This window comes from Anthonomus grandis, chromosome 15 (assembly GCF_022605725.1).
Source record: "Anthonomus grandis grandis chromosome 15, icAntGran1.3, whole genome shotgun sequence".
Lineage (NCBI taxonomy): Eukaryota > Metazoa > Arthropoda > Insecta > Coleoptera > Curculionidae > Anthonomus > Anthonomus grandis.
In genome coordinates, this window is record NC_065560.1 from 11,624,587 (window position 1) to 11,648,995 (window position 24,409).

Below are 24,409 nucleotides of genomic sequence, written 5' to 3' on the forward strand. Positions count from 1 at the left end.
ACCTCCATACGTGGTGGTACAAAATTTTCTTCTTTTTTGGTTATGTTATTAGAATGGCTTAGTTCAGCCACCTTGTTATTAAAAATAGTAATTTTTCATCATTATTACTTTTAGTTATTAAAAGTAATTTGAAATTATATTCTTATCATTCTATTCATATTTGTAGAAAAATAACGATGTTTCTACATCATATCAGCAGGAATATACTACAGCTAGCGAAAAACTAAAGATAACCTTACTGCAACTAAGTTTCATCATGAATTCGCTATCAGTGAATAGTGAAACTGTTCAGCCCGGAGAATCGTTTAGCTCAGGATGTGAGGAGGGCTATCAGTCCTTTGAGAGTGAATATGAAAAAGAATCTGATTTAAATAAGGAGAGACTATCCATTGAATACAAGAGACAGGATACAACATAGCAAAAAAGGTATAGAGGGCGAGACTTAAATTGTAATTATTGGAAAAGGCAAAAAAATCCAAAGCCCAGGCTTGCAGGAAAAAATTAATCAAAGGACAACAACACAAAATCTCGGTCTCGAAAATTTTATTTTATGAGTCAAAGTGATGACACGTGTTTCGCTCTTAAGAGCATCATCAGACCTAAAAATTAATTTAATAAGACAAAATTACAAAAAGACCTTAGAGTAAAGCGTAAAATATACCTTAAAAAGATTAACACACGACCGACTAGGTCAAATTATACACACACACTGAACGGTACGATGAGTTGATGAATGTTTTTAATAAAAATTTGATATGCGTTTATTCCTTTATTTTTGTTTTTTACTGTCCTCATCTCAATTGGGTGTATCTATCCATTAAGTATCAAAGTAAAGTAGCAAATGGTGGTATATCATTTTTCTTCATAAAAACAAATCTGTCAGTATTGTTTACCTATTGCAACTATTTTCATGTAAGATAATTTTATTATACTCTACGTGATTAAAATTATATGTCTTAATTAGAAAAAAGTAATACACATTTGGGTCTCCGGAAAACTATACTTTAAACGACATACAACATGTTGCAGTCACCACGTCGATTTAATCCTTAAGGATTGTTGAATAATAATATTAAACCAATTTGAATATGAGTAGTAATGTAAAGGTGTATTTATCAGAAACGATACCAAAACATTAACACTACGAACTGTCTTGGAACAATTCACGCTCTAGTGTTTTTTTATGATCTCATACTATTGATTTTATTATTCTTAATAAAGAGAGAATAAGGGTTAATATTAATAACAAAATGCACAAAACTCGAAAAATGAAATTCATTAAATAAAAAATAGATTTCTATGCATTTTCTTTTTTTCTAGCCTAGTTTGTACAATAAAAGCAAATACTGAACAATAGTTGATAAAATCAAATTTAAATAAAACCTGATTACCATTTAGCTGACCATTAATTAATTTAAACCCAATTAGTGTATCACAATAAATTCTTCTGTGTGCAAGAGCGAAAAGGCTAATTGTTGTCAACAATAGCTTATAATCAACATAATAAATATATAAATAAAATATGTGTTTTTTTAAAAGCTCGCAGGCCTCAATAGAAAGTAAAATGCATTCCATAAAAATATTTTTTTTTGCTAGTAGTAAAAAAGAATTTTTCGTTTACGATGTATGTTTTAACAAGCCCTATACAATACGCAATCAATAAGTAAAGGTATCGAAAGTGAAGGAGTTTTGAAAATTGGACTAGATGGAAGGCAGAAAGTGTCAATAAGAAAAGGTGTATATATAACCTGATATTCTTAGTGCCTGCATGCCCTCATCTGCCCTAACCTGTGGGTTCACAGGTTACAAAGAAATTGGTCTGTCTTACAACACACTTTTAGAAAAATATTGACCAAGGTGTCAACATCTAAAAGGCTGAACGACGCATTGCATTGTCTCAAATTTATTTAAGTTATATGAATCTAGCTAAATCAATTCGTGTAAATATAGTTGTACTTACTGCATCCAATTTCGTCGCTACGATCAATACAGTCTGGCTGTCCATCACAATGGAACGATCTCGGAATGCACTGTTCGTTCAAACAAGTAAACTGCTGAGGACTGCATTTTTGTCCGGGTTTGGGTTGTGCGCAGTTGCGTTCATCGGAGCCGTCTCCACAATCATCTTGCCCATCGCATTTCCAGACTGCCAAGACGCATTTTTTGTTGTCACACCTAAATTCGTTTGGTTCGCATTGGGCCTCTGAAAAAGATTTAATTAATCACTAATGTTCGCCAGGATATCGTTAGTATTTTACTTACGGCATCTAATCTCATCTGATCCGTCACTACAATCAAACGTGCCATCGCAGACTTTGTTTCTAGGTATGCACTCTCCATTTCCACATGTTGATTCGTTAACGTAACAGTTTACTGGTGGGGGTACGTAAATGGTGGGAGCTAAATAAAATAGAAAAGTGGCTTAAAAACTTAAATGGGACAATATACCCACAAAGTTGAAACTGGTCACTTAATATTGAATTTAAATACAAGTATTCGATTTATGGTTCTCAAAATTCACCCTCTTTTTAGGCTCATGTTTATAATAAGTTTAATTAATCAATGGCTGATAGCTTTTTAGGCAGAACTTAAATGGATGTCATACATCTTCGCTTAATATAAAACACTTTGCTTTAAGAGTATCACATAAGAAGGTTCGTGTTAATTAGTACTTACCAATAATAATATAGGAAAGCAAAAAGTAAATAAACCAACAGTTAATACATTTGCAATTATTGGTACAGTTGATATATCTTTACCTGTACCATGATACTGAGTATCTAAAGGAGCCCATATCCCATATTTTAAAATAGGAGACTGATGTTTAGGTCCCCTAGATGCTTTTAAATACATAAATATTATGGTTGCTTGTAAGAGGAGTTAGAAGTTAGAACTTACTTTTTTCGACGTGCAATTGGACATCTACTTCAGCACCAGGAGTACCTGGCGGATAATCCTTGGCAACACAAACGTAAGTACCGCCATGTTCCAATCTGATGTTTGGCATTTCCAATCTTCCGTTGATGTCCCTGGATCCTTCAGGCAATGGCAGACCGTTGGCTCTTCTCCACTCGACTCTGGCACGATTTTCGCCTTCGTCACGGCATTGGAATACTACTTCTTGATCTAGAAGAGTTATTCTTTTAGATTATGAAAACTCACTACGATACGGTTTTCTCATGGGTGGTTAAGAAAATATTATACTAGTTTATGGATATTAGGATTTGTTGTTCGATGTACTACTTTAATAGGGTATAGTATCGACTAAGAAACTAGTTATAGTAGCCAAAGCCATAGAATTATCTGGTAGATAGAAACGGAAAATTTCTATGGGCATTTTAAAAGTAATGATGACTTGTTAAAAAAAATTAAAGTTAAGTTATATAAATATATGTAAAAAATAAGAAGTTATATTATATAAATATATACAGTCTTTTAAACTATGTGCGATTAATAATTGTTAATATACATTAGATACTAAATGGTAAATATCGAGTTTTCAATAATATATAATTTACCCTAAGAAAGAGTGTATTACGTTTTCAATTGATTTGTCATTGCTTTTTTTAAACATAGCTACTGCTTTTAATTAACATTCAAGGTATGCCTGGTACTCGACTCTGTTTGGCCCTCAAATTTTCTCTTTAAGAACATTGTTGGTTATTTACAATCAATTTTTTGGGTATGTAAATGAGAATGGGTTATTGTCTAGAAATCAGTCTGGATTTCGCCCAGGATATAGAACAGTCACAATATTACTTTATGTCACGGATATAAAGTAATATTATATTATATTCATTATATTCAAGGGTCTGGATAGCGGAATGGCTGCTATTTTAATATTGCTTGATTTTTCTAGAGCATTTGACTGCGTAGACCATGATTTACTAATTCCTTAACTTAAGTTTTTTTGAAAACTATCTAAGTAATAGAAAGCAATTTGTTAGAATTCTCGCTGGTGAATCAGATTGTGCAGAAGTTATGTCTGGCTCCATTCTAGGGCCACTATTATTATTGCTGTATACTTTTGATTTTAGCAAAGCTGTTGAATTTTCCTAAACTCAAAGTTATGCCGATGATACACAGCTTATTTATACTTTTGATCCGTTGGAATATAATGAAACTGAAACAAATGTTAACTCGGACCATAGAAAAATCACCGTATACAGCAGAAACACAACTTATTTTTAAATGCAGGGAAGACTAAAGTTTTACTTTTCTCCTCTATGCAACATTCTGAGTTTTTAAAGGAATACCTTAACTTTAAAATGAGTGGTGAAGTTCACTGAGGCTTTCAGAAATTTGGGTGTTTGGGTTTAATTTAAATTTTCCCAACATATATCTAACTTATGCAAGGCCTGCTACTTATCACTAAAGGTACTGTATGCGAACAAACATATTTTAAATTTTAAAGTTCGGAAAAAGCTTTGCGAGTCTTATGTTTTGTCCGAAGTATACTACTGCCTAATTTTATATTATCCATGTTTAAGTTTTGTAGACAGACAACGATTGCAAATAATCCAAAATAATTGCGGTAGATTTATTTACAACTTTTAAAAAATCGACCATATTTCGCACAAGAGTAATCAGCTCCAGTGGCTTAATGTTTCGTATCAGTATTTTTTGATGATATTTGCCTTTAAAATGTGATTTTAAAGGCAATTTTTCAACGTTGTTTTACATATAATATAGTATCATTGTATATCAAACTTTTTTTACATTTCGCAAAAAAATTAAAGAAATACTTTTTAGTTCTCAGTAAGACATTGTTGAGGTATAGCCTGTTAATATTATGCTATTAGATTATATCCTATTTATTAATTATTGTTAATTGAAAAAATATTTAAAAATTGTTAAATAAAATTTATTAATTAATCTAGTTAATTTGAAAAATTTTAGGGTTAATGTTGAGTAGCTGGCCTTAAAGTCAGCTAGACTTCGCCTTTTGAGAAATGTACTTTTCCTCTTGAAATTGTATTGTTCTTAATAAAGACATTTATTATTATTATTATTATTATTATTATTATTAATATTATTATTATTATTATTATTATTATTATTATTATTATTATTATTATTATTATTATTATTATTGTTTTTCATAGTAAATTATGTATGAAAAAGATCTAGTTTTATTAATCTGTATTGTAATTAACACACTCTTTTATGATAATGACCTGAGTTAATATTCTCAGCGTGAAAAGAATCAAGAGTACTCCCATTCCAGCCTACTAGTTGGTTAATTCCACGATATTTTTTTAGTGCATATTAAGATAATACTAATGATAGTGGTAATAGAATAATTAGTTAACTTCGCTCTGGTTTTTTTTCACCATTGTAGTTCGTTAATACGTTCAAAAATAAGTTAGCTGCATCTATACTTAATCCACATATGTTAGTACCTCTGTACTCTACATCGGTCCGATAATTACGTAGTTTTACGTTCCTTGGCTGCCTCTATGAGTATTTCTTCTGGGTCCAGTTTGTTATTACACATTTGCACTAATATATCGGATTATTTTCATTTCTGTTGTGAGTCTGCAATGAAACTCAAATTTTCTTTCTTTTTCCGTGGGTTTTAGTGCAGTTTTCGACAATGCATTGGATGATAGCTATCTTCTACTAAGTTTATTTATTTCCGCACTTTCAGGCACCCACATATATAATTCCTGCTTTTTTATTTCCCAATTACCATAAAACTCCTTATCTATGTAGTATTTATTCAAATATTCTAGTTATCATGCTCTCAAAGACCTATATTTACTTATTTAATGCAGTAATTTATGTATTAGACATCGATTACCATTCTTTATTTTCTGTTCGGGAATCAATTTTTTTCCAAGGGTATATAGAAGATATATTATGTTCATGACATAACATTTTACCTGCATATCTCCTACATACATTACCAAATTATTAAAATCTACTCTAGCCATCTTTTTCATATAATCGATACTCTTTCACCCTATATTTACATATACGTACATATATACAATATTCAATTGAAAGCACAAAATATACATATAATTATTTAGACATAGGTAGTACAGTAAGTGTTTATATATAGAATAATATTTTTACAATTTTTAAATATTTAACTGGGAGTCACCTTCATACTAAAATTGGAAAAGAAAGGCTACTCTGGCCCCAAACCATATAATAAGATTACCATATTTCATGATAAAACACATTAGAGGGATATTTTACTAGGTAAAATATTCATGCAAGTCAACTTAGTAGGCAGCGCTTTATTGGTTTGGTAAAAGGATAGAACTAGCCTTGTCCTCAAAAGAATTATAGTGCCTAGCCAAGTTTTTAGATTTTAAAGGAGCTTTGACAGAGCAACATTTAATACTTTTTCCTTTACTATGGATTACAGTAGTGAGTAGCATACTAAGAAGAAATACTCGTAGTAAGAAACGCCGAAGATGTATAACTATTAATATTGTTAGTTAATTCGAACGAACTCTCAGTGATATGATCTATAGTGCATTCAGAATAGTGGACACTTGGTGCAAGGATAATGCACTGTCGATCAATCCCAATAGTGGAGTCATAGAAAAAGAGAAAATCTAATTTAAACCGTGGAAAAAGGGAGTCGTTAGACAGTAAGGACTAAATTGGAAATAGCACTGGCAATAATTGAACTGGACACAAAACTGGAAGATTAATAGGCCTTTTATCAAAGACGAATAGCAAATTGGAGAGTGCCACTCACCTAAAGACCCATATGTTATCATAGCACCATATAAAAACATATTTTTATCTAGTGACCAATATCTAAAGGAAAAACTGTTTAAAAATATAGAAAAAAATCAAATTGTCTCGTCTTCAAAATCTTGATACTTTTACTAAGTAAGTAGAGGAGACCGGGGACAATTGAAACAGTCGTCATTTTTTTTAGACGCGAATGTAAAAACTCGTGTACGCAGCCTCACAACGTTTAACTAATTCCACATTTCTGCTCGACAGTGTGAAACTAGCAGTTGAGCAAAGTGGGTGTGTTTGCGCTCGGCTCTCTTATTTTATGTCAACAAAGTAATTTTTACGTTTCACCTAAAAAGTGTGGAAACAAGAAATTTATAAGTGTAAATACACCACTTTTTTGTTTTGAATCAATTTTTTTATGTATTTTGCTAAGGTTTAGCAGCCTAAACTTGTTAGTTTTAATAAAAGAGTATAAAGAAAAATAATATTTTACCAAAAAACGAAAGGGACAATTGAAACAAGATGTAAATAATTTTACGGGGACGGTTGAAACATAATTCATAGAAGGCTTTTGGTATTATTTTTGCGTAAACTGATTAACTGATTGTAACAAACTCTCTAAGGGCTATTATTTTATTATAGAATGCCACGTGAAAGGGTCAGGAAAACAAATAGAGGTACCAAATCCAACTTGGTTTACAAAAATGCGTATAGGGAGGTTACTGCAGATGGAGCATCCGTAAGGTCTGCGGCAGATTTGTTTGAACTGAATCATGTTACATTAGGCAGATTTATTAAGAAAAAGAAAGAATTTATTGAACAAGGGTCCAGTGAAACTATAACAATGGGATATAGGTGCGTACGACGAGTATTTAACGTTGAGCAGGAAAAATCTATTGTTAAATACATAACAAAGACATCTTAAATATTTTACGGTCTATCGCCAAAAATAATACGTAAACTGGCCTACCAAATAGCCATAAAATATTCATTGAATATGCCGAATTTATGGACTAAAAACTCATTGAGAGGAGAAGATTGGTTTTTCGGGTTTATGAAACGTAATCCTGAACTATCAATCCGTTGTCCCCAGGCTACAAGCCTTTCAAGAGCGACCAGTTTTAACCCGACAAATGTACAACTTTTCTTTGACAATCTTGCCACGGTAATAGACAGATATAAATTCCAAGCGAAGGGCATTTATAATATAGACGAAACCAGTGTTACGACGGTACAAAAACCTGCTAAAATCGTAGCAGAAAAGGGACGCAAACAGGTAGGGGCACTTACATCAGGAGAACGTGGCACTTTGGTTACAGTGGCTATAGCGGTTAATGCAATTAGAAATAGCATCCCACCAATCTTTATCCTTCCAAGATTAAGATATCAGGATCAGTTCGTTCGTGACGGTCCACCTGGGTGCATTGGAGCAGGAAATGCTAGTGGATGGATGCAAGAAGATGAATTCTTGCTATACTTAAGACACTTTCAAAAACATACCAACAGTTCAATTGAAAATAAAGTTTTTCTTTTAATAGATAACAATCAATCTCATGTAAGCATACCATGCTTGGACTTTTGCAAAGAAAACGGCATTGTTGTCCTCTCATTTCCCCACACTGTTCACATAAACTACAACCTTTGGATCGATCGATTTATGGTCCATTTAAAAAAGCTGTAAATTCAACTTGCGATTCTTGGATGAGAAACAACCCAGGCAAAACGATGATAATTTATGACATCCCCAGCATCGTTAAACAGAGCTAACCTCTCTTTGGATGTGTTTTCACCTGAGCTAATAAGGCCGTTACCAAAAGCTCTTCCTCGGAAAACTACAGGGAAACGCAAAAGTAGAAAATCCACCATTTATACGGACACATCAGAAAAAGATGCTATTCAACAAGAATATGAAGCAAGAAAAAAGAAGAAAGTGAAAAAAAATTGGTGATCCAAAAAATACATCAAAAACGCCAGTGTCCAAAAAAACTCGTCAACAGATTAGTCAGGACGATAGCAGCAGTGACAATGAAGACTGTTTTTGTCTAGTATGTTTGGAATCGTATAGAAATAGCCGTTCAGGGGAAAAATGGGTGCAATGCATTGATTGCCACCAATGGTCACATGTAGAATGCACTCGTCAAGAAGATTTGTATATCTGTCATAACTGCATGTCAGAATAAATATTCTACTTTGCTAATTTATCTTTATCTCAGCATTAGGATAATTATTATGTTGTTTAAAACTTTTGAATAAAAAATTTGGTTTTATTTAAGTGTAAAAATTATATGTATCAATGTTTTTTTGTTTATTCTTAATGGTGTTTCAACTGTCCCTGGTATGTGTTTAAACTATCCCCATCTCCGGGACAATTGAAACAATATACAAGGCTATATGTCCTTTAATATCTTACAGGCATTATATAATAAGTAAAATAACCTGATTTAAAATATACAAGGAATTAATAAATGTCCTTGTAAAAAATTGTTTAGCTGTAAATATGAATTTCTCTAAAAGAAAAAAATTAATATTTTGAAATTGCTTTAATTGTCCCCGGTCTCCCTTACTTTTTTTACTACGTATTACAGAAGTTATTACGTAATACGTATTACGAAATTAAGAATCACGTCAATTATTGCAATAAGAATCATCATTATCTATAATAATCTGATGAGTCCTAACTTGCTTCCCAATATTACATTACAGTAGCCCGACTGATCGTAAGTGGGATGTTGTAAGCTTTTAAGTTAGGCATGAAAAGAAGCACTGGCTCTAAGCCAGGCGGCCTCCGAATATAGCGACTCGATTTTCTTGCGATAAACTTTATATCTATGATAGAAACGCACAACTCGTTCGACAAGTTATAGCATAAAAGACTTAAACGAATTAAAAAACTACTAGCGAAATCATGCACCATTAACAATTTAACAGAAAAGAACCAAGAAGTGCTTTGGTTAAATAGTACATACATATGCCAAACATGATCTTGTCGGAAAATGAAATAACCATCAAAAGGCCACAGTGGGAATCCAGGAAACGAAATGGCGAATACGCTTGCCAATAGGGTGTCCAGCAAAATGTGAGAAATGGTCAAAAGGCCAAAAAGCTGAAAATAGCAACATGGAACGTCTATTGAAGAAGGCAAGGCTCATAACACTGTCGAAGAAAAGCAGAGGCTTCAAAACCGGGCAAATGAGAACAACCTGAGTCATTATTCAAGCATAGGCACCAACTTGTGATGATAACGAACAATATGTTGATCTATTATAACTATTTAGCACTCATGGCATGTAAAAACCCAGATTTAAATAGACTATTAGGATACTTTAACGGAAAAGTCGGAAGGGATAAATGCGGGCGGATGGTCGAAAGGTATGAATTAGGTTTAGGAAATAAACGCGGTTACTGCTTAATACACTTTTGCGTGGAGCATAGTTTCGTCATCACCAATACCTTATTACAATTGCCAGCAAGAAGATTGTATACATGGGATTCAAACGCTGATAGTGTAGTGAGAAATCGGATCGACTACACGGTTTAAGAAGAGCATACGCGTAGTCAAAACATCCATTACAGAAGTATTAATTCTTAAGCCCAAGGGACAAACACCCAAATCAGCAGTGTTGAGGTTAGACATGAGGCTGCTTAATAATCCCGAAATACGAGATAACGTTATATTGATGGTCAACCCAGCTATACAGTCACTGAACCTCGAGAATATGCCAAACACTTAAGAAACACCGATCAAAACGAAAACACCTATTGCGAGTATCAGCAGATCAGAATTTAAGCAGTCAAGAAATGATTTATCATCAGATAAAAGTACGGATGATAAACAAGACCTTGGAATTATCTTAGAAGCTAAAAAATATAAAACCCAAATATTTAGACCCTAATAAGAGAAACTCAAAGATGCTGCTGGAATAAAAAAATAACAAACAGGGATGGCAACATTATCTTAGACCTTAACGAAAAGCTGGATGAGTTGAAGAAGTATGTCAAGGAACTTCTATTTAGGTATATTTGAGTATTTTGGGAAAACCCTATGTCCTATGATTTGGAAGTAAAAAAAATATTAGGTGAATCGTTAATGATGAATCGATGGAAAATATTTTCAAACTCTAAAAATGACCACCAGAGGACGTAACTGCCATCTTAAATTTTAAAATTGCATTTTCTTTAAATTTCGTATAATAGCTAAAAAGTTTCTCTAACATTTTTATTAAAAAAAAATCAGTTATGTCAAAATTAAAGATGGTGGTGAGTGTTCAATTATTGTTTTTGCAATAACCTGCTTTAAGCATTCCTCGGGCAATAATAATTGACAAAATATGGTTAATTTAGTTAAAGCCAGGGGGCTAGTTTCGACACCAGAACCTAAAATCCAAACAAAATCAAATGGATAGAAATCTGACTTTTTCTTTGAAACCGCAATAAATCTATTGCCTCACTATCTGATGACTTGCTTTTATAATTCAAATCTATGAGTGGATTTAAGAAAGCACCAAGACATGTATTGGCTTTAAGGCAGGCTGTATTCGATTATGGGGACTAACCAGCCAGTCAACTTTACCTAGAATGGCTAGAGGTATGATAGAGAGCCTGCACCACTCGTTTCACACGTTATATAAATTAAACACTAAAACACAAAAATTAAACGAATTGAGAAACTTGTAAACCATATATGGTTTTATAATCGAAAATATATGGTACTACTTTAGAGACAACAAAAATTACCTACTATTGCTTAAAAAACACTAGATTCTGATTACCTCGCAAGAATGTCAAGATAACGGATGCACGAAGAGAATAACAGAATAGCGTTCCAAAGAAGAAGCACACAGAAATGTGACACACTAATGGCTCATTAGAACGATTTAAAGAGGATATTTTTAAACTGTGTTGCAGTAAGAAAAAAGCTTTAGGTTAAGAGAGAATTAGTAGACAAGACAATGCTAAAGTTAGAACTGCTACCAGCAGTAACAAAGTAGAAACAAGAAGTGCTTTGGTTAAATAATGCAAGCACATATGCCAAGCATGATTTCCCCGGAAAAGGTAATAAACCTCAAAAGAGCACAGTGGGAATCCAGGAGCCAATATGACAAATGTACTTGCCAAGAGGACGTACCTATTGGGCCAGAAGTAATCCTGACAATAACGATTGACACTGTATGAAAATAAAAAAATGCAGATGCACTAAATACATCTAAAGGTAGATGTTTGTTCAGTCCAAAGACCAAAAATATAAAAAAACAAAATTAAGAATGTGCGTATATTTTTTTTAAATTTTTTAATTCAGTGTAAATCCGTATTATATTATTTTATTTTAAAATGAAATTTAAAGATTTCTTAATAAAAATAAAAGCAATGTAATAATAACTTTGAGGCTTTTAATTTTGCCCATTAATTTTTATCCATTAATTTTTAGTTAATGGATGCTAATTGTTTTAGGTAATAGTACGTTTGTCGTAGGTAATTTTATATAACCCCTATCGACAAAATAGCTTAAAAACAAAAAACTAAAAAGACCAAATTCACTTCGAATTTTATTTAATTGTTCTCACTGGCAGCTTTTGAAAAAAGAACATCATTAATTTATTAAAGTGCAGTTAATATAGGATTATTTAAATTGCTGTTGGTGTGTCTTTAAGTTATGCGCTTAAGTCAAATATTTATTAAAAATTACTATTAAAAAAGGAAGTAATTCCTTAAATAAATAAATAGTATAAATATTCAATTTAAATAAACATCAATTTGCATAGTACGCCTTATATAATATACAAAATGTAATATATTTAAATATTTATTTTAAAAAATACTGCAGCATTTCAATCATTTTTTAGCAGATAAGCAATGATTTATTGGAGCAGCTAAGTATTAGTATTATTTTTCACAGAAAAAGCTATATTGCCTTCAATGTCTTAGAATCGGTTCTAATGTTTTTTATACCAATAATTTTAATTTAGTTTTCACTAAATTACAATCAAATCAGTAAAAAAATATTTAAAAGCTATAAACAGAAAACAAATTAAAGTTAAAGAAAAATGAGGGGTAAATATTCATCAAAAATGTGTGTAAAAAGGTTAAATTCAATGATATAGGCATGATAAAAGCCTTCTCCCAATGTGTGCGAGAGAAATGGTAACTTACCTAATCTATATTTGTCTGTTCCATAGAAGAAGACAATACATAAGATAAAAAAACATATTAGTGAACATATAAGAAGAACACATAAATAGGAAGAAAAATAATCGCTAATGAATTTTTATTTAAAATTAACATAAAATGCGTAAAAGTAAATATGTACTTACTTTCTCTGATATCTTGTTGGTTGGGGTAAGTTCTTAGTTGTAGTCCCTTAGCATCACCATCTAAATAAAAAAAGATTAAATTAAAAAAAAGTTTGGTAGACATATTTATGGTATATCATTATCATTAAATTAACCTTAAGCAATTATAATTCACTACGGTTAGTGTATATTATCAGTACATTATTTAATAAGCATATAATGGTCGCTGGTATTCACGAAGATATAAATGAATCTCAGTTAATGTTATTAACTGAGCCATTATGTGTGAGTAGGATACTATGCGTTATCCGTAATTAAGTATACAAACAAATAAATTTTAGCTTACTTATTATAATTTTTAAGAGAAGATGAGATATACCAAAATTAAATGGTTTAATAATGCTAATGGTAACTTTACCACTGGGCTAAAAGGTCGGTCCCTATGGCCAACAGGTCTGTTTTTTAATTTAATTCTTGTGACTTTAATATCTTTAAATAAAAATAATATTAATAAAATTAAAAAGAGTGCAGCAACTATTACGATCGAACCAGCAACCAGTGATTTAATTATTTACTAGTAGATATTCGATATTATTGTTCTATAAGCTAATGCATATACAAAAGTTAATTTTTTTCCTAAACCGTTTCGTAAAGAAGAGATGACAGATGGGTTAACCCAGATATTACTACTGTCCTTTTAAAAGGCAATCGATAAAATGTCGTTATATCGATAACTTTAACTTAGCGTTGATAGATGACGCCTGTGATATTTATTGTCAAACATATGTATTTAAAGATTTCATCAGTCGCTCGCACCATAATTTTATTACGTACCGGCTTTGCATTGTTTTGTTTTGTTTTTTTTATGAAACATGGATATCGCTGATTGGAAGTAAGTTTTTATATTACTTATTAAACATAAGCACTTTAGGCAATATGATTTTGTTAATTCATTTACTTGAATGCAATTATAGTGTAAATATTGGTTTGAGTTTTTTTTTACATTCTTGCGTACGACCATTTTTGTTTTGTTCTTTGAAAAGGACACTAGTAATATGTACTACAATGTTGATATTTTTTTAGGAAACCGTTAAAATTGCATGAGTTAGTTGCAGAACTTGAGACAGATGAGATTCCAACGCTTCCTGATGGTATAATTATTTTTCCTTCTGACAATGCAAATGATGATGTGACAGATTGCGACTCAGGAGATGAGGATGTCACAACTATCGATCATTTACCAGGAAGCCAGCTGAGGAATGACGTAGAGCTAATTTTTGATAAACAAGATCAGCGTGCTCAAGAATCGGATTCAGATGAAGACATGCCTCTTTTTGAACTACGCATACAAGAAAACAATGCTTCAATATTTCCGGATAAACTAAAATTCGCATCCTGGCTTGTGGGAGATCTTTTGGAAGTTTTGGAAGGCACCCTACGAAACAACTTATACGAAACAAACCCATTCGCTGGGATTATAAACTCTGGGTGAGTACTCTTCGCCTAGGATACATTGTGTGGTTTACACCATATCAAGGCAATTCATCGCAGATAACAGCTTTATAGAAAAACTTAGGACTTGGTTCGTCAGTTGTTTTATCCTATGCAGATGTGCTTCAATCATGTTGGCCAAAAACGAGATTCCACCTTTTTTTTTGATAACTTCCTTTCATCCATGCACCTGCTAAATGAACTAAAAACAAGAGGCATTTTCGGTACAGGTACAATAAGGGACAATCATACACTAAAATGCCCCCTAATCCCAGTAGCAGCTATTAAAAAAATGAAAAGAGGAACATACGATTATAGACTAGATAAAGACACAGGAATTGTGGTTTGTCGCTGGCATGACAATAGTGTTGTTACGATCGCATCTAACTTTTGTTCAGTAACATTACATCATCTAGTGAAACGCTTCTCCCAGAATGAAAAAAACACACATTTTTGTTTCTCAACCAAATGTTATAAAGCAGTACAATTCTTTCATGGGCGGTGTCGACCGCAGTGATCAAAACATTAGTCTTTATCGAATCTCTATAAGGGGAAAAAAATGGTACTTTCCTCTAGTTGTACATGGTATTGATATGGCTATTCAAAACGCTTGGCAATTGCACCGAAAAGACGAAGGAAGTCTTGATCAACTTGAGTTTAGAAGGCAAATTGCTTGCAATCTTTTAGAAACCTATAAAAAAGATACCAAACGTGGCCCAACAAGACGGAATCCCACTACAGTTTTACACTCAAGATTTGACGGTATGAACCATTATTTATCAAGCAAAACAATCTCGTTGTGGTTACTGCAAGAAAAAGGTTCAATTTTTTTGCACACCCAAAAGAGTGTTTCAAGAACTTCCATACAATGTAAATTTTGAATAAATATTAAAAAAAATAAAAAAAAATAGTTTCAGTAATATGTGGGTTAAAGATGGGGCTGGAAATTTTATTTTATGCTCATAATTCTTGAAGTAATTGTCACAAAATCATGCAATTTAGCTAATGACAAAACAATTGCATTAGGCATAATCCTGATAAACAAAAATTTTTAAATTGTCAATGGAGTAGAGTATAGAGTGTGCTTATTTTTTGTTACAACCTATTTGTTTCTTATAAGTTCAATGTTGAATACTCGGTTTCATTAACAACAGTGGCTTGAGCGCATACTATAAAGCAAATGCTAAAATATACTGCCACCTGCATCACTATACGTCTTACTTTCAAAAAAACCTGATATGTTGCGAATTGAATCCATTTTAAATCGCTTACGAAGTCCTCAATTATCCCTCTCCAAACATTAGGAGAAAAGCAATGCTGATGTCTTGATTGCCTAAGGATTTTGAGCTTGCCACTGATGCATATTGTGAAAGTTGATTATACTATGTCGTGTAAATCCCAATCGGTCAACAATATTACATACTTTTCAGAGGCATATGACAGCGTCAACCATAGCTTATTACTAGAAAAATTGAGTTGGTTTGCGAGTTTTCTTTCTGACAGATTTCAGCAGGTACAAATTGGTTATGCTAGGTCGCACCTTGTTAAGTGACCTCTGGGGTTCCACAGGGTGGTCATTGTTCTACTTTATTTTTTAATATTTTCATTAATGTAATGTTGGTTTGCTTTAAAAATAGTAGTTTTTTGTTGTTTGCAGACGATTTAAAGTTTTATAGGGTGATTAGTTCAGAACAGGACATGATTCTCTTGCAAGATGATCTGAATAGATTGTGTGAATGGGGTGTTGGTAATGGTTTGGCTTTGAATGTGGGTAAATACAGTTACATTAGTTTCTACAAAAGAAACAAACAGGTAATTTCCTCCTATACTATTGATAATGTTAACCTTAGGTACATTGAATAAGTAAAGAACCTTGGTATCTTCTTCGAGGAACCATTGAATTTTAATACCCATGTGAATACTACTATAACAAAGCATCTAAGGTCCTTGGTTTTGTCCTGCGCAATTGTAAAGATCTGTTGGATAAAACTTGCGAAAGGTTGTACATATTATCACTTGTCTCTTTGTTGGAGTATGGATCAATAATTTGCTCTCCGTTTTTACATAAATAATTGTATAACACTGGAGAGATATCAAAATAAATGTTTACGATTCTTCTTCCTTTACAAACTTCACATTCCAGTTCCTAATGACCATTGTTATGATATAGCAATGAACTTGCTGAATATGCAAAGTTTACTTAAGAGATGCACTGAGAACGATTTAATGTTTATTTATAAAATGTTGAATCAATTGTTTTGTTTGCCTCATCATCGTACCAACTATGCTATGCACTCGCCTGTCGAAAGAACCTTGAGGCTAGTAAACTCTTATGGAATTGAAGTTTTGGGATATTCATTTTGGTTTTGTTTTTTTGAAATAATTTTGCTCCATGATTAGTAATTTGAAGTACATTTGGTTCTTGTCATTGATAATAATATATCTTGTTTTTTCTTAGCTAATTTTGCAATGCCAATTGAGAATATTATTACTACTTGTAAAACAGTTTAATTATTCTTATTATTAAGATTAAGTCTGATAATTATTGTTAATTAATAATTAGTGGTTAGTTAGTATAGCATTTTTTTTTCAGAAATATATATATTTTTTGTAATGGGGTTGATCCCGTGTATTGATTGAATAATTAAAATAAATAAATAAGTACACATTGTAACGATATTCGCAACGCCTTCAATACCAGATGTTTTACGTTATTCCGGAATGACACAAGCGAGTACACAGTAATAAAGGACGCTTTAAATCCTGCAGGAGCGGCTACGTAAAGCATTACTTGAGAAAAGCGATGACCCGGAAAACTTTGTTTTTGCTGGTGCAAGCGATATTCATATATATATGGTCAATTGTTGCAAGGCTTGAAAAATTATTTGCTAGAAAAGTCGCCAACCTGAAAGTTAAGATGCAAGAAAATTCCGCTAATTTGGAAGAAAATTGTATCATATTAAGAAAGGATTATGTCAGGTTGAAAGAAAAGATTTTGGAAGAGAATGCTAATTTGAAAAAGATATTCTGGAAAAACCAACGTCACTGGAAAAACGGATTCTCTTATTGGCAGAGAATAGGATCCAGGAAGTGCAGAACAAAATTGCAATATTGGACGATAACACTCTCCATGGGTGCCTTGTAGACCTTCAGCAGTAAACAATAAGAATGAAGCTTGAGATATAACTATTGAGCTGATGCGCCTTAATATTTATTAATGTCAGTTCGAAGTGGCTGCAAGAGCAAAGGGTTGGAGAAACAAAGGAGAATAGCCACGGTACTCACATCAGCCTTGAGACGAAATCCTGATGCAATCCTGTCAAGAATGTCCTCAGAAGAAAAAGGAGTCTACGATCACCTAGGTATTCGGAGAAGCGTTATGGCCAATGAAACCTGTAACATCTCTACCACATGCAGTTAAAACATCGGTGCCATCTATCCAAGGATCATGGAATGTTTGGCAGTTCAAGCATTCCTGGATGTACTTCGCGATGATGAAATGATGATGCAAAAATCGGTTAAGCGGATGATTAGGAAGATCAATGGAAGACGAAACCACCAGAATCGGACGTTGGAGTATTGAAAACCTAACAAAGCAGGTCACATAAAAAGACACATTCCGGAAGGCGCTAGTTTCACTCCTGTCAAACTAAGGAAAGTTGATGCGAAGAGAAAGATGATTGTCGACCGCAACCATTGTCAGTGGGCAGGCGCTAAGTTCTTAAGAACAATAATCGTCTCTGATACTTGGCAAAATGGGGATCTTATAAAATATCAAGAAGATGATTTCGATATCCAGATAGTCCTAACCTGGATAAAGAAAGAGAGAAAGCCAACTTGGGAAGAAGTTGTCAAGTATTCTCCCAATGTCAAATTGTAATGGGCGCAATGAAACTCCCCGTGATGAACTACTTTAGCAAATGGCTGAGGCTTACCCTATAACAAATCAAGTACATCAACTATCGCCTTAATAAAAGAATGGAGCTGCCGATTTCGTGTATTTTTGGAGCTAGATTCAGAGCAAGGATATAGTTTTGAATCTAGCTTGTTCCAGAATATCTATCTCTAAGATCATTAATTGGTATTTGGCCAAAGTAGTTTCTAGCCACCAGAGACTCGGATAAGTGCCATTGCAGTGGCTAAAAATGTCATTCCGTTTTAATTTTTTTACATTTATATATCGACTCTACAGGGTGTCCCGAAAGTAATGGGACATAGAACAACAGTAGACTCCTTACGTCAAAACAATATGATTGAGGTCAACTTGCCTTATCCTAACTTTAATACTAACTGAAATACAGGGTGTCAAAGTATTATTTGATTTATCGTTTTTTTCTCATAAGTTCTGAACCAATTGACATACTAACATGAAATTTAAAACATACGAGTCTTTTAAAAAGAAACATAAAATTTCGTATACAGTTTTCGTGTTTTCGGTAGAGGTCGCTCGTTGCGTTAGTTTTTACTTTTTTAGAACCCCTAACTTTTTTTCAGTCCCGTATATCGGTTTAAAAAGTATCAAAATAAATTCCTTTTTGAATTTTACATAAAAAATTTATACCTTATTAAAGTCGTCAGGAGCAACCATTTTCGAAATAATCGCACTTTAAGGTTTTCAAAATATATGAATAACTTAAATTTAATAGATTTTTAGCAATGCAATCCTAAATAAAATAAAATTATTACCTAAGATATATGTTACAAAGATGTGCCAATTTTGTATGGTCATGTTGTTTTGTTATATTATTGTTTTATTATATAGTTGTTTTTTTATAGTATTTATTAGATTTATACATTTGTTTTTTATATTCTTTTATTGCAAAAAAAAAATAAGAATGATGCAATTCCCCATTCGTCCTTATTAATTTGTAACTTTTTATTTGTCTATTATTGTCATTCATGGACTACTATTAAATTATGCATTTAATTTAGAAAATTGTTAGTTATTTGCGTATTTTTGAAAATAAGTCCATACTATTATATATTTTTGAAAAGGTAAGAAAAGGCCAAATTTATAAACTATAAGTATATAGGGCGTTCCGTTTAAAAAAACCTAAGTTTAAGTTATAACTCAAAAACTATTTATCAAAAAATATATATATCTATACCACTGGATTCTACTATTTAAAAATGCCCTGTATCTTAAAAAATAAAACGGCTATGAAAGTTTTGTTAACGGCATCTTTAGTTTTACGAAAGTAGCACAGTGTCGCGAAAACTGCCCAACAAAAGTACCCAAAATGGGACACCCTGTGCATCTGAAATAGTAATCCGGACTTTTGTAGAAACAAGTTTATGTGTAGATAACGTAAACCAAAATAATTACAAGCTTAATAATTGCATTAATATTTAGAGCGATCAAGAGACCGTATTTTCAAAATTAATTTATATTTTAGCAACTTATAACGACTTTTATAAAGATTAAGTGGCACATTTTAAGAATGCACCAAGTACTCTAAAATCATTGAAAGAACGAGCTGTTATTAATTTTTTCTTTCTGTTATTTAAGGTAAATATTTAACTAGTAATACATATTAAAAAATGACAAGCCTATAACTTACCGCATTTTGCCTCATCAGACATATCTCTACAGTCAACCCTTCCATCGCAGAGCTGGTTCCTCGGTATACATTGATCGTTGGAATGACAGTTGACATATCCGAATGGACAGCTGCTCGGTGGTATTTCTGTGGGAGGGGCACAGTTATATTCATCGCTACCGTCATTACAATCTGCACGACGGTCGCAATGGTTTCGCATCGCGATACATTGACCGTTTGAGCATTGAAATTCATCACTAGAACAGGCTAGGAACAAAAAAAAGAAACAAAAAAAGATAAATTAAAATAAATAAAAAGTGCAAAGTAAAATAAGAAGAGTGGCCTATATCTTTTTTAGGATTTTGATCAATGGTTAAAAATGTGTCTTAAATATGATTTTTAAATTTTAAGAAAGGGAAAACTTTAAATAAACTTTCATTCATTTGTTTTTTTTTCAAATTGAAAAAAAATATAAAAATTAGTGTTAAGCAGGTAATATAGGCCACCCTAAAAAACATAAAACAAACGTATTTAAAAATAAAATAAATTAATTGAGGTGCCAACGTGCGAAAATTTAACAAAAAATATACTTAAGCTAACTTAAGAACAAAATTTAAAAGGATTAATTTAGGCAGATTTAAAGAAACAAATGAGAATAAATGTATTTTAAAAACGAATAATCGTGCATCGAAACATAAAATCTAATTAAATATAAACACATAATAAGACAGTCAAAACTAGAGTATTAAGGCCAGGGATTTAGTTATGATTTATAGAGCGTTCAAAAATCATCTTTAATCGAAATCAGTTATTTCCAAAATAAATATTTGCATTCTTGAATACTCAAAATCATCTACACACAAAATATTATACGCAAGTCCCAAAAATTACCTGTAGCCGTTTTAACTCTATCTATATATGTAAAACTGGCTGATAATGGAACTACAGAGGTATTAAACAAATATAGGGCGAACACTATTTATTAATATAAACTAGTACATAACTATCCTCTATGCTGCTCTAACTAATCCTGTATATAGAGCCTGGATAAGAACTTATACATCTTATCCAGACAACATATTACATAACAAAAACTACAAACACCTAAAAACAGAGAGAATCGCATAAAAATGCAAAAAAACAGCTCTAACCGACACAGTTTTGCTCGTCGGAAAAATCCTTGCAGTCGTACACGTTGTCGCATTTCATCGACGTTTCGAAACATCCCAGACCATCTTCACATTGGAACCACCCTGGTTCTTGGCAGTTTTCTGGCAGCCAGTGGTCAAATATTTTAGTTTTTTTAAGTAGCAGTATAGTGTTAATTAATTGGGTGTATAAAAAATTTAAAAAGGAGGGGAACCACTGGTTTGACAAATAATTTAGTGGAATTATAAACATTACTTATAAACTGTTATAGTAAATTTCCTTATGATAGTTTTTCTATTATTATTGACAGTGTAAGTACATAAAAACTTCTTTACATCTCAATTAATACAATAAAAATATCTGAATATACAGCTGCCATAGTGCGCTTATATGTATACGTTCTTAAATGTTTATTGTTATGAACATTTTTATAAAATACTTTGTGGCTTGACTTACCAATAGATCTAACAATATTTAGTATACCAGTAAGATGTTACTAAAAAACGAAACGCATGTAATATCTATGAAATGACTTATCTGGACAATAGTAATGCTATGAGAAACAGAATTTTCTTAGTATATTTATTTATGGGTATTTAAGATGTGAATCTGGTCTAAATGCTATTTTAGGTTTACTTCTAAAGATACAGATAATAAAGATGACATATTAACAAAGCCACATATAGGATTTTTTATTTAATTTTTTAAAATATCAGCAACCTAAAATCTTTTTTAAATTAAGTGAGTAAGGCGTTTAATGAGGTACGCTGTATTGTGAATTCTGTAGATTTTGCGACCTCTCTGTTGCAAAAGATGGCACAACGCGAGTATCCAGAAAAGTTGAAGAAGTTTTTGAGACTAACTAATAACATAAGCCATCAGAAGATGAGTTTGAATGCTGCCCAAATGTTTAACAGTAGAAGTTTAACCGTTTTTTTCTAACGTACAACGAAACAACAACAGTAAAATTTGTTCTTCCTAGGTCAAAGTAACGATCTGCTCCTTCAATAGTACTTTTAACTACTACAACGTTATTAAAGAAGATTGATGACAGCTCCATAAATTTTATCGGATTTTTGAAATTATATTGGGACTGACTTATCGCCTCCTAAACTCTCAAAACCTGCCTAATACTTCACAGTGCCACCATTGATATTTTAGATATTACTTCCTCCTCCTGACAGAGCCGGCGAATGTTATTGTCTATGATTTTTAAGGTTGTTAAGTGTTTACAGTTTACAGTGACCTGTAACGAGACCGTTATTCTTGCTACCTTACAGTTGTAGTTCAAAAGATCTATGGTAAATTTGAGAGTGTAGGTTTACTACTAGCTGTAGTAACATGATCCATTTTTTATTATATTATTTGTCAGGTTGTTAAACAGGTTCAAGCAAATTCTTTGAGAGGTAATTAAAATAAATTATGTCTGGCGGTGACTATACAACTATATTTTTATTTAAATATGTTTTTCTCGGAGGGGATACATAATACGCAACGTTGGCCTGGAATACTTAGGCATCATAATTTTCCAAATTCCTTGCAATATTTGTATTTAGCTTGTCACACTATATATATGCTGACTCTTAAGCCTAAATTGGCCACTGAGCCGTTTGTGTATTAGGCTAGGTCTGCTTTTATTGGAATGCCAGGGATTTTTCCAGAAATGTATCTGTTAAAATACTATTGAGGGATCATTTTTTCTGATAGCATTTCATAGATTCGATTGACTTCTTGATCTTCCTATATTTTATAAGTCACTGCTTTTATTTGCCCTTCTATGGAGCTTTGGTGTGAGGTTTGTTGAACCTGTTTTGGATCTTCTTTATTTCTATTTTCATAAAATGATTCGACTATAAACTGATTGACCCAGCAGGACCTCCATCGCCGGATAGGGATTCTATATGTATTTTTATGACTCTTGGGGGAGTATATGGATCCTTTGTACTTACCTTATTGCTGCGATTTATACTTTAACATGGTTCTCACTACCATTTTGTATATGCAGAAGTTCATTTATAGACTTAAACTCCAATTTCTGTCACACAATCTCACTCTTTTCTCTCGAAAACGGTATTTGTATTTGATTTAGTTTTGATTTTAGTTTTGATCTTGCATGTTTTAGGCGGACTTACCGAAAGCTTTTACCTTGCACCACTTTTCATTTATGATCAGTGCATCCTGAGTTCTTTTTAAAACATTGTACATAAGTTTATGCGTTTATGCATTTTCCCATTGGGTCGTCTACGAAGCCCAAGCATTCTATTTTTTCATTCCTTATTTTTATTAGTAGATCATCTACAAGAACTCTTCCGTATTTTAGCAATAGAACACCTCCTTGGGGGTCTTCCCCTCGTCGGCACACTATCGCTATTATTCTTATGTCTCTCTCTCAGGTTAAATTGAACTCCTTTGTTTTAAACTAGACTTCATCCAGTTACAGAAATTTGATGGAATTATGTTTCCTAGGAATATTGACAGCACTATTCCAGGGTCGTTTCTGCAGACTTTCTTGTCTGATATGCATATTGTTACTCATTAAGTGGGTATTGTTTTAGGACCTGGTATCAATCACCGATTTTTCGCACAGGGATCCTGAAAAACCTCTTAAAAGCTGGAATACTATAACAAGGCAACCAGTCCCGATGTACACCATCATTGTGGAAATTTTCTCTTTTATATAAAAGAGGTCTCTTCCATGGAGACGGGAAACTTTCGCGGATTTAACCGATACCCTAAAAAGAACCAAAGACGGTACCTATCCATTACCGTCTGATTATTTCAATACCGCTAATCTTCAAGAAAATGGAGAAACTTATTTACCAACATTAGTAGCGCCCCTCAGTATGGTTTCTCGAAAACCACAGGTTTACTGGCGATCTATTGGCTTATGTCGAAAAAAAAAATCAATCCCGTGCAATAGTTCTGGATATTTCAAAGGCATTCGATACGGTCTCGCATAAAAACCCTTTAACCCTCGCCGTACCGAATATGGGTTTTCGATGACCCGAAATATCTTTTGCTTCCCTGATTTTTTTTCAGTGAGCGTCCATGAATTCTCAAATTTTATCATAACAATCAAGAGAATCAAGAAAAAGTGTCCGTAGTTTATGGTCGACTACAAAAAATGCATTCACCAGGCCTATTTATCAGGCTACTATGTCCAGAAATAGGTTCACTGACATTTTACGTCACCTGCGTTTCGATGATCTATCTACAAGTGCTATGAGGAAAAGG

General features: G+C 32.5%; 1 protein-coding gene across 33 annotated transcripts in view; it reads right to left on the minus strand.

The window, feature by feature from the left end:
- LOC126745035 (basement membrane-specific heparan sulfate proteoglycan core protein) overlaps positions 1-24,409 on the minus strand; it is a 797,399-nt gene that overhangs the window by 117,372 nt on the left and 655,618 nt on the right. For all 33 annotated transcript variants that reach the window (XM_050452691.1, XM_050452690.1, XM_050452699.1 and 30 more), the window contains 5 exons: positions 20,048-20,293; positions 13,017-13,076; positions 2,899-3,126; positions 2,263-2,400; positions 1,961-2,203 (listed from right to left, as the gene is read on the minus strand). In XM_050452691.1, coding sequence (XP_050308648.1) covers positions 1,961-2,203; positions 2,263-2,400; positions 2,899-3,126; positions 13,017-13,076; positions 20,048-20,293 — 915 coding nt within the window. The remainder of the gene's footprint in view (positions 1-1,960; positions 2,204-2,262; positions 2,401-2,898; positions 3,127-13,016; positions 13,077-20,047; positions 20,294-24,409) is intronic.